We start from the raw sequence: 12,500 nt of genomic DNA, 5'->3' as shown, positions 1-12,500 counted from the left end.
AGTCGTCACGGCCACCTAACGTCTCGCCTGTTCCACCCCAGATCACACCTCACTCCTACCCACTTCTCCAAAGTGGGCTGGCTCAAGGTGGCGGACAGAGTAAAACAACTTGCACTGAGCCTAGTCTATAAAACCCGCTACACCTCCCTGATACCGAAGTACATGTCAAACTACTTCCTTAACGTAAATGACCGCCATAACCACAACACCAGGGGGAGCTCCACTAACCACGTTAAACCCAGATTCCGATCTAACAAAGGTTTTAACTCATTCTCTTTCTATGCCACATCAATATGGGATGCACTCCCAACAGGTGTAAAAGAAAGGGCATCTCTATCCTCCTTCAAAACCGCACTAAAAGAACACCTCCAGGCAACTTCAACCCTAAACAAACACCCTCCCTTCCTCATCCTACCTCCCCGGATTGTAAATAATCAAATGTAGATACTTATTCTTATGCTTTCTCTATCTCTCTCTCTATGTCCACTACTTGCTGTACTTATCCTACCAAGTCAGTCCTACACTGTTCCAATGTCCATTTTTCTGATGATGCAATTGTTGATGACTGAAGTGTTGATATCAACCAAACCTACCCCACCCTCCACATCCCACACCCCGGATTGTAAATAATGTAAATAATTCAATGTATATACTCTGATGATTATCTTCTGTGATGACTGTATTATGATGATAGTATATATCTGTATCATGAATCAATTTAAGTGGACCCCGACTTAAACAAGTTGAAAAACGTATTCGGGTGTTACCATTTAGTGGTCAATTGTACAGAATATGTACTGCATTGTGCAATCTACTAATAATAGTTTCAATCAATCAATTTTTAAAAAATTCTTCCGCTGCCCTCCCAAGGAGATGAACCAACAAGGTAAAGTGGATTTCATTTTTAATTCCTAATCAATGTGGCTGTTAAAGTTAAGGAGTTTTTGATTTCAAATTGTCAGTGCACCACAGGGCTAGTGACAGTGTGTGTGCGTGGTGGCAGGGCGACTGAAAATAAGGACGGTTAAGCTACAATAGTTGTTGTTTTGGCCCATTTGTTATTGAATAGGAAGTTGATTCATCACCTCCTTATGTTTGTTTGCCAAGATGATTTCACTCACCGTATGGTATAGCAACATTTACTAAAGTATGGACTTTAGTTGAGAGTGGAATCCATTATTTACATTTACATTGTTTCTTATGGAGATGTTTTCTTTAACCAATTGAGTTTGTAAATCGAAGTTCCGAAAATATTCAAGTGTTTATTAGTCCGCGGCATTTTACACGGCAGTGTTTTGTCACCATGATCCAATAAGTACAAGTTGGAGTAGCCGCTAAACACAGAAGAAGGAACCACAAGTAATGAGGAACCACAAGAAATGGTACGATAAAGTATTATTTTCATCTAATCGGGGCATGCATTTATAAGTGAAGTTTGTTTTCAACTACGTTTGGGAAAGAAAAATAGCCGTTATGTTCGAATAGACAGATTGCTGTAAATTTGAAGATGGTGTGGCATGAAAGGCTTCCTTTGCAATCTGAGAACTCCTCTACACACAAATCGTTTGCAGACATACTCCAAAAGGGTATTATAAAAGTGACTATGGAGAAGAGATTTACGCAAAACTTACACCAAACCCTACAATCTACACCACACGGAAGTGTTTTTAAATGTAGATGAAAATCCTCATAGGTCCCCTTTAAGTGTACACCCAATTGATTTATTGACATTTCAACATTTTTAACTGTCATAAAAAAAATCCTGTAAACCACATTGCTGACGTCCTGCCAGACATCCTGCATGACAGTGGTTCCAAGTGAGCCATTGTGAGAATTTAGAGGCGTACTATTTAGGTCGAATTCCAAACAGTAACATTTTAGGGTTTTGACTGTATTGTATTGTTTTTAGTGTATTTTATACAAAAAAAAATGCAATGTAACTGGTAGGAAATTAACACATGTTTAAGTGAGTTTTAAAAATCTATCCTAACCTGCTAATCCCACAGTGTTTCAGCACACCATGCCATCTTTTTGGGACTAAAAGTAAATACTATGACATATATATATATATATATGTATATATATATATATATATATATATAGCCAAAAGTATTTGGCCACCTGCCTTTACTCACATATGAACTTGAAGTGCCATCCCATGGAATTGTCCAAAATGTTTTGGTATCCTGGAGCATTCAAAGTTCCTTTCACTGGAACTAAGGGGCCAAGCCCAACTCCTGGAAAACAACCCCAAACCATAATTCCTCCTCCACCAAATTTCACACTCTGCACAATGCAGTCCGAAATGTAGCGTTCTCCTGGCAACCTCCAAACCCAGACTCGTCCATCAGATTGCCAGATGGAAAAGCATGATTCATCAGTCCAGAGAAGGCGTCTCCACTGCTCTAGAGTCCAGTGGTGACGTGCTTTACACCACTGCATCCCACGCTTTGCATTGGACTTGGTGATGTATGGCTTAGATGCAGCTGCTCAGCCATGGAAACCCATTCCATGAAGCTCTCTGCGTACTGGGCTAATTGTAAGGTCACATGAAGTTTGGAGCTCTGTAGCAACTGACTGTGCAGAAAGTCTTTGCACTATGCGCTTCAGCATCCGCTGACCCCTCTCTGTCAGTTTACGTGGCCTACCACTTGGTGGCTGAGTTGCTGTTGTTCCCAAACTCTTCACTTTTCTTATAATAAGGTTGACTTTGGAATTTTTAGGAGCGAGGAAATTTCACGACTGGATTTGTTGCACAGGTGGCATCCGATGACAGTTCTACGCTGGAAATCACTGAGAGCGGCCCATTCTTTCACCCAGTCTTAATTCCCTGCTCAATTGTTTGCTTAACTCGGATAACCAAGCAGGTTTTTGTACATGTTTTCCTCTACTTGTTCTGTGCGATGCTAATACAAACAGAATATTTATGAGTAAAGTCCACTGCCTGCACTTTTCCGTCCAAGCCAGCCATCCTGGCATCCTAATTCTGCCAGTGGCCATCCCAGAACACATCCCCTCTCTTTAATGTCAATGTGTCCCATGCGGCTTGTCCCATGTGCCATAATCTCCTTTGCCCCTGTTCCAAGAACCAATATTCCCCTTTCCCCACCTATTCCACATAGCCTCCTTTTTCTCCCTTCATCTCCATCCAAATCCTTATTTTCCCCCCCATTGTTGTTCATCTGGTTTGCTACATTTCCATCTCGCCTCGTTGTTTCCCTTCCCTCAACCTCATTTTTCAACAATAATATTTTGATGTGCTAATACGATTTAAAAAGGACCTATCGGAAGTTTATATTTGAAACACGACTTTCAAATATATATTTTTTTTTAAATCAGATTAATCACATTTTGGAATTTGGATTACCCTAATTTCCGGACTATAAACCGCACCTGACTATAAACCGCACCAGCTAAATGTAGGGAAAAATACAGATTGCTCCATATATAAGCCGCACCCGACTATAAGCCGCAGGGTTTTGATGTGTAATTAGCGTAGTATATAGGGGTTCCTGCTACCACGGAGGGGATTGTCGGGACAGAGATAACTGTTTGGGAACGCAAAGTGTCCCTTATATTAACAATAAATCTTTCAATCATTCAATCAAACTTTCACATCTTTGACATGGCGAACAGCATTGTGCAGAGTACAAATAATACAGCGGTGCAAAGTAATACAAAGTGCTCGCCTGTACGTTATCAAAATAACCAGCCTACCGGTATAGGAAAAGTCAGTCTTTAATCATTGTGTCATCGTCTTCCTCCTGCGTACTAAAACCAGCGAAATCCTCTTCGTCGGTGTCGGAGAAGAACAGGCCGTAAATAAGCCGCACCGTTGTATTAGCCGCAGGGACCAGAACGAGGGGAAAAAGTAGCGGCTTATAGTCCGGAAATTACGGTAATGTATTTTCCGGGCTATAGAGCGCACCGGTATTTAAGCGCATCCACCAACATTTTTGAATAAATAAATAGGTTTACATATACTGTATTAGCCGCACCGGACCATAAGTCGCAGATATATGAAATATTTTGTAAATATTCAACCACATACCTTAATTGTATTCAAACGGTGCCTGTAACATATATGACATACATAAGGGGATGGGACAAATGCAGAGGACAAATTTCACCACATCTAGCGTGTGTGTGACAATCATTGGTACTTTAATCTTTAATCTTATATGACTTGTAACAAATACGTATATATAATATGTAAATATTACATATATGTTATTTTTAGTCTACTTTATACCTACATTATCCTTTCCATCTTTTGTAACTGAGCGACTGTGTGGAACAATTTCCCTTGTGGATCAATAACGTTTGCCTCAATCTAAGTCTAAGTCTAACATGGCAGTAAAATGGATGATCAAACAAAAAACAAGTCATTGTCATGGACTCACTAGCTGCGGAAGTTAGCTCTCGAATCAGCTAAACAGACTCAATAAGTCCACAGTGACGTTTTGGTAAATTTACTGAGGAATTTGTGAAACTGGAACATTACAATAATAATGCCATTGTAAGTTAATGATATTAACACAGGCGCTCCTAAACAGGTTAGCATATTAGCTAATGCTAACAACTTGGGCTGCAACAACTAATCGATTAAATCGATTAAAATCGATTATAAAAATAGTTGGCGATTAATTTAGTCATCGATTCGTTGGATCTATGCTATGCGCATGCGCAGAGGCTACTTTTTTTTTTTTTTTTTTTTTTTTTTATGAACCTTTATTTATAAACTGCAACATTTACAAACAGCTGAGAAACAATAATAGTATGCTGTTTTATTTCCAATCAAATACTGGAAAGGATAGAAATGTAGTTTGTCTCTTTTATCCGATTTTTAATCTATTAATCGAAGTAATAATCGACAGATTAATCGATTATCAAATTAGTTGTTAGTTGCAGCCCTACTAACAACACCAGCTTCATTACATTACGATAACACGTACAAATATGCATGAAAACGCTCCTACAGACATCACACATTGGACGGTTTAGCAAGTATGACTTGTTTTAGTTATATTGTAAAACTTACAAATTTTGCTTAGAGTGATGAATAAGGAATCCGCACGAGTAGAAATGGTATCGACGACTAGAAGAAGGAACAGCATTTGTACTTCCGGTTCATAACAATAAACACACTGTAGACAGTCACTTAGCAGCACCTGCGGTAAGCGACCTGCCCTAAAATATATCACATACCGTAACACACCATATCATTGTCTTTGCATGTGTTATGTGAAAACGAGTTGCATTATGCAATGCAAAAAGTCAGTGTTCAAAAACAAGGGGGAAAAAAAATACAAAAATTAGGGGTATTTTATTTGAACTAAGCAAAATTATCTGCCAATAGAACAAGAAAATTTGGCTTGTCAAAACTTTACAAAACAAGTAATTAGCTAATTTCAATTAAGCCAAAAATACCTTAAAATAAGTATATTCTCACTAATAACAACTGTACTACTATATGAGAACGTATTTTTTATTGTTTTATTGAAAATAAAACAGCAAAGTCAATTTGACTGTCATCTGTTTTAATATGAGACACAATTGTGTCAAAGTCACGATTTTTTTTTTCATGCTTGCAATAAGAAATTATTACTTTAAAAAAGTAGTTTTATACTTGTGAGTGTTGATGACACAGCTTTGCAACAGTTGATATTATAGTTTCAAGCATGTTTTACTCAATATAGGTCATAAAATCTCAGCAACAAGCTGTAATATCTTACTGAGATCATTTAGGACCAAAACACTTAAAACAAGTAAAACACTCTAACATAAAATCTGCTTAGTGAGAATAATTATCTTATCATACAGAAAATAAGCAAATATCACCCTTACTTGAGATATTTAATCCTACTTAGATTTCAGTTTTTGCAGTGTGGCCGTCGGTAAAAAAAAAAAAATCCATAAATTAGCTGCACTGTTTTATAAGCCGCAGGGTTCAAAGTGTGGGGGGAAAAGTAGATGCATGATTTATTGTAGTCCTCCTTTTGTACAGTACTACTAATTTATGGCAGTATGTCGCAACACGAGAAGCGCCTACAGATGTGGAACTGCTAAGATAAAATACTAGAGGTGTGGGAAAAAATCGATTCGAATTCGAATCGCAATTTTCACGTTGTGCGATTCAGAATCGATTCTCTTTTTTTTTTTTATAGTTTTTTTTTTTTAAATTTAAATTAATCAATCCAACAAAACAATAAACAGCAATACCATAACAATGCAATCCAATTCTAAAACCAAACCCGACCCAGCAACACTCAGAACTGCAATAAACAGAGCAATTGAGAGGAGACACAAACACGACACAGAACAAACCAAAAGTAATGAAACAAAAATGAATATTATCAACAACAGTATCAATATTAGTTACAATTTCAACATAGCAGTGATTAAAAATCCCTCATTGACATTATCATTAGACATTTATATTAAAAAAAAAAAAGAACAATAGTGTCACAGTGGCTTACACTTGCATCGCATCTCATAAGCTTGACAACACACTGTGTCCAATATTTTCAGAAATATAAAATAAGTCATATTTTTGGTTCATTTAATAGTTAAAACAAATGTACATTATTGCAATCAGTTGATAAAACATTGTCCTTTACAATTATAAAAGCTTTTTACAAAAATCTACTACTCTGCTTGCATGTCAGCAGACTGGGGTAGATCCTGCTGAAATCCAATGTATTGAATGAATAGAGAATCCTTTTGAATCGGGAAAATATCGTTTCTGAATCGAGAATCGCGTTAAATCGAAAAAAATCGATTTTGAATCAAATCGTGACCCCAAGAATCGATATTGAATCGAATCGTGGGACACCCAAAGATTTGCAGCCCTATAAAATACTTAGGAGTGAAAAGTAAAAGGAAAAAGGCTTTACCATTAAAATGAGAGGAGGTAAATGGGGTCCATAATCAGTCCTTTTGCAGATAGAAAACAAAAGGAACAACCACACCCAACAAATAAGAGCCATTCCTACATTACTTGCTTTTGTCTGAGCAACATAGCTGCTGTCTTCTTGAATCTGGAGGAAACTTTGTCAAGATGATTTCACTCACCACTCATTTTTCTTGCTCCTGTGGATTGCCCTACATTTTGCCTGTGCTTACTCCCACACACACACTTACACAATAACACGCAGGTGTATGGGCTTAAAGTTTAAAAAATTCATAGGCTTGTTTTGAGTTCTTTTTCACTTCCTCCAATCTTGTGCCCAATGTTTTTCTTGGGTTTATTCCGTTTATGCTGAACTTTAAGTGAAATATTTATAACAACATAGTAATGGCTGTCCAGGAATGATGAGATCCTACAGTGGGAGTGGTAATGCGAGCATTGTCACGGCCAATCAAGAGTGATTGTTCATGTCACCACATCTCAATTTGTTTGAAGGGCACCTGAAGGAATACCACCGCCTCAGCTCCAGATACACTCACCAAATGAGGGAAGGGGTGGGGTCTGTCGCTGACAAAAAATATATTTAGCATGCTGGGCCAGGCCTCCCAACACACATTAACATCACACCTCATCCCTCTGACTGCCAACAGGGCCTAGCATGTGCATTGTCAGCCAACTATAGCTCAGCTTCACCCAGTCCATAGCAGATGGCAACAGGAGAGAACAGATATAACATGGCGTGCATGCATGTGTGTGCGTGTGTGTGTGACACAGCAAGAAAGTGTGTTATCGCTCTATATATGATGGAAACATATGGTGGAATACCGTATTTTTCGGACTATAAGTTGCAGTTTTTGTCATAGTGCGACTTATACTCAGGAGCGACTTATGTGTGAAATGATTAACACATTACCGTAAAATATCAAATAATATTATTTAGCTCATTCACGTAAGAGACTAGACGTATAAGATTTCATGGGATTTAGCAATTAGGAGTGACAGATTGTTTGGTAAACGGTTATAGTTATTTGAATGACTCTTACCATAATATGTTACGTTAACATACCAGGCACGTTCTCAGTTGGTTATTTATGCGTCATATAACGTACACTTATTCAGCCTGTTGTTCACTATTCTTTATTTATTTTAAATTGCCTTTCAAATGTCTATTCTTGGTGTTGGATTTTATCAAATACATTTCCCCCAAAAATGCGGCTTATACTCCAGTGCGACTTATATATGTTTTTTTCCTTCTTTATTATGCGTTTTCGGCCGGTGCGATTTATACTCCGTAGCGACTTATACTCCGAAAAATGCGGTACCAATGTTACTAAATCAGACAACACATTGTTGTATAGTAAAGATACACAAGCGTCAATCTGAAGGGTTCTCTCCTGTGTACTGTGTGGGTATCTAAACAGTCAATGAAAGTATGTTTTATTCTCTACTTGTTGCATCACATATCACATCAGCTAGATGTAATGCTATTGCTCCTGAAAACAACAGTACAGTATATGAATATGTGAGTTTGTATAAGACGATTGTGTATTTTCTTTTTGGAACGTGATTATTGTGATGGTTTTCTTCCATGATATCAATTATTACACAATTTCTGTATTGTGATGAGGGATGGGTACCTTTCATATTTGAAATGGTACGGTATCAATTCCGGCACCCAGGAATTGATACTGGTTTGGTACGCAGCGGTACTTTTGTGTGTGTTAATAAATGTTAATTAAAAAAATAAGATCCGATTTTTTAACGCAATATTTAAAAATTAGCTGGTTATAACTTTGCTGTCCAGTTGTTGTATGTATGGGCTCCTACACCCCCCGAAACCCTGAGATGGACAAGCGGTAGAAAATGGATGGATGTTGGAGTCTCATTTGCAAGTATTACAAAGTAGAATTTGGATCTAATTGCAATTCCAAGACATTAGATGGCAGTAATGTATAGAGTACTGTGTGATGCCAACTTAGGAAGTGGTCTTTGCCATTAAGTTGAATGTACCACTTAAGTCTCACGTTGCACCCTACAAAGTCTTTATACTGCAAGTATTGTACTTAATACAGGTTTGCCGTTTGGTTATAATGTGCATCTTAGTTGTAGGTTTTTCATTATTTAATTTGGAGGTGTTGAAATTGCCATGTAATATCGCTAATGCTAATCAGTAGCAGGTATATATGGCAAAGCCAATGTAATTTAGCATCAAGCTAGCATATTTTTGAAAAGTGGAGCATTACTGTATGTTTGAGAGTTTTCTATCAGGCATACATGCTTTGTTGGCATGGAAAAGGCAGTTTGGTTGATGTTTAGTCTGCAATCGGACACGATGGCACAAGCAACAAAGCTATTGTCACCGTTTAATTTTGAAGTGAATCTATATCATGTAGTACCGACACAATTTGGTAAGTGCTTAAAAGTACAAAATTCAGTACCCATTCCTAATTGTGATACTACTGGTATTGCAGAGACAATATCACCAATATCATGAGCTACTCTTGCAGTTCACACCCCTAGTGCAGTATACAGCCCAATAAAGGGTTACTTTAAAAGTTTGTACAAAAAAAATACTCATTTGTTGCTAAATCAAGTCAGATGACTTTTTGAATATTGTCAAATTTTTTGTTTAGTCTTACAGGGAAATAAAACCTGACAAAAGAATCCCTCACTCAGTGACAAAGGACTACAACAACTCCCAAGGTAAGTTATAAAAACCAGCGCTCACGTCCACTTGATGATTTATTACGTAGTTGGCCCTTTGCAAACTCTTTTGATACTGCAGGACTCACCTCGGATGATGGACAGGTTGGCGTTGACTGTGATCTCGCCCTCGCTGTTCTCACCCACACATTCATAGATGTTCTCGTCACGCGGTTGACGCAGAGGCTGGATTCGGAGCACAGCGCCGGCGCCCTCGTCGAATTCAATGGTCTGTTGGTTGAAGCAGTAGGATTCATTTTTAGAGAGGGAAGGGAATTGGTCCTACTATCAGAGTCACACAGATGAGTTTGATATCAATATTTGTAATATATGAAATGTCCTTCATTTTCAACCATCTAGTCTGCACTCAATGGTCGGGGTTTGAACTCACGACCAACCGATCTCATCTCATTCTAACCCCAAAGCCAATATATCAATATTTTTATTTTTATTATTTTTCCAAAACCTTTTTTTCAGTGGTCTTTGTTAATGTTTACAAACTCAGGGATAAATGTATGGATACCGGCTTTGAGGGCAAAAAACTAATTATCTATCTGGGAACCAATAGCTTTTGTTTGGTTGTGCACTAGCCACTTTTTTGTTAAAGATATTGTATGCAGCATTCACTACCACAAAAACAATGCATAATCTGATTTAAAACAATACTAGCAAATTCAACATTTTATAAGATAAGCTTTATACATATTTGTTATTGTGTTTAATTTAATTACTTGCTAAAAAAAACATTTTCAGTTCTATGATTTGTTTGTCAAAGTATCGGATTGGACATCGTAATCGGATCGGAGGGCAAAAATACTGATCGGGACATGTCTAATTTATATGATTAATACTAGAGATGTTCGATAATATCGGACTGACGATATCGGCCGATAAATGCTTTAAAATGTAATATCGGAAATTATCGGTATCGGTTTAAATATTATCGGTATCGGTTTCAAAAAGTAAAATGTATGACTTTTTAAAACGCCGCTGTGTACACGGACGTAGGAAGAAGTACAGAGCGCCAATAAATCTTAAAGGCACTGCCTTTGCGTGACGGCCCAGTCACGTAATATCTACGGCTTTTCACACACACAAGTGAATGCAGGCATACTTGGTCAACAGCCATACAGGTCACACGGAGGGTGGCCGTATAAACAACTTTAACACTGTTACAAATATGCGCCACACCGTGAACCCACTCCAAACAAGAATGACAAACACATTTCGGGAGAACATCCGCACCGTAACACAACATAAACACAACAGAACAAATACCCAGAACCCCTTGCAGCACTAACTCTTCCGGGATACTACAATATAGACACCCCCCCCCCCCCCACCTCAACCCCACCCACCTCAACCTCCTCATGCTTGGGAGCATGTCCCAAATTCCAAGCTGCTGTTTTGAGGCACGTTAAAAAAAATATTGCACTTTGTGACTTCAATAATAAATATGGCAGTGCCATGTTGGCATTTTTTTCCATAACTTGAGCTGATTTATTTTGGAAAACCTTGTTACATTGTTTAACGCATCCAGCGGGGCATCACAACAAAATTAGGCATAATAATGTGTTAGTTCCACGACTGTATATATCGGTATCGGTTGATATCGGAATCGGTAATTAACAGTTGGACAATATCGGAATATCGGATATCGGCAAAAAAGCCATTATCGGACATCTCTATTTATTGTGTTTACTTTAATTACTTGCTAAAAAAAAAAAATTTTCAGTTCTACGATTTTTTTGTCAAAGTATCGGATTGGACATCGTAATCGGATCTAAGGGCAAAAATACTGATCGGGACATCCCTAATTTATATGATTATTACTTGTATTTAACCTCCACAAACCCCACAGAGCTTTTAACACCCCAAATGCTCTTAAAACACTGCATACATTCAAAGACCGACATCATTCCAACAAGAAACTTCAATGAGTACTCATATCGTAATGTACGCAATGGTACTTCCAGATCTGCGATGCACTGAGACTGCAGTAAGTCAGAAGCAAAGCGGTGCAGGAGCACTGTGTTGCGATTTTCATTCTGGCAGCTCTTTCCCCAACGCGTCTTTTTCTTCCAACCATGAAATATGACGGGTTGAGTCGGTCAGTCTCAAAAAACCCACCTGACAGCAAAACCTCCTTTTCAGGCCGAAGGCGAGGAGGGGCTTCCTGCTGAGATCTTTGAGTAAAGCTAAACTCTGAGATATAAGTGCGTGTCTTCGGCAGCCTGCTGCTTCATTGCTGCATGTCTCAGGGCTGAGCAGCTAATTAGGCAAAAACACTGCAGAGCACAGCATCACGATCAATATCAAAGCATCTGTCTAGAGGCTAGCAACAGTAAAAAAAAGATATAATACTTTTTTATTACATGCTAAATGCAGGAAGAAAAGTGTCCATTTTGGCAGGCTCCTTCATGCCCTTGGCTTTGTTTTGCAGTTAACATGCAGCAAAAGGAGGAGAGCACAACTTTTTATTTTGTCCTCCACTGCGAAGCCGCCTCTCTCTCCCCCGATGATGTTGTCATTTCTTGTTTTCTTAGCTCTCTCCGATGTACCTCCCTTGGCGCCGCAGTACGCGCACGCTGGTCTCCGCGCTCCGCAGTCGTTAACGACGGCAACTTTTTAATTAAAAGACACGCCAGCATCAATCGAGACTTTTGGTGATGCCATCTGGGAGGCCTGTTGAAATCTGAACAACAAGCATCAAACATAACGTACCGACAAGCGCATTCGCATAGGCGAGGCTGAGGAGGGGGGATACGGCGAGGATGTGACGGATTCAAGTGCAAGGAGGACACAGTTGAAAGAGTGTGCGCTTCTGCATGGCAATATCGGCTGACTATGTTGTGGTGAGCGTGCAAACCCCTCAGAAATTGAGAGA

General features: G+C 38.6%; 1 protein-coding gene across 1 annotated transcript in view; it reads right to left on the bottom strand.

Moving 5' to 3' along the window:
• Positions 1–12,500, bottom strand: part of LOC133635472 (receptor-type tyrosine-protein phosphatase S-like) — a 267,952-nt gene that overhangs the window by 218,122 nt on the left and 37,330 nt on the right. The window contains exon 3 of the mRNA XM_062028688.1: positions 9,703–9,844. Coding sequence (XP_061884672.1) covers positions 9,703–9,844 — 142 coding nt within the window. The remainder of the gene's footprint in view (positions 1–9,702; positions 9,845–12,500) is intronic.

Source organism: Entelurus aequoreus, linkage group LG19 (genome assembly GCF_033978785.1).
Source record: "Entelurus aequoreus isolate RoL-2023_Sb linkage group LG19, RoL_Eaeq_v1.1, whole genome shotgun sequence".
NCBI classification, from domain to species: Eukaryota; Metazoa; Chordata; class Actinopteri; order Syngnathiformes; family Syngnathidae; genus Entelurus; species Entelurus aequoreus.
The sequence above is the reverse complement of the archived record's forward strand: the minus strand, read 5'-3'. Positions and strand labels throughout refer to the sequence as shown.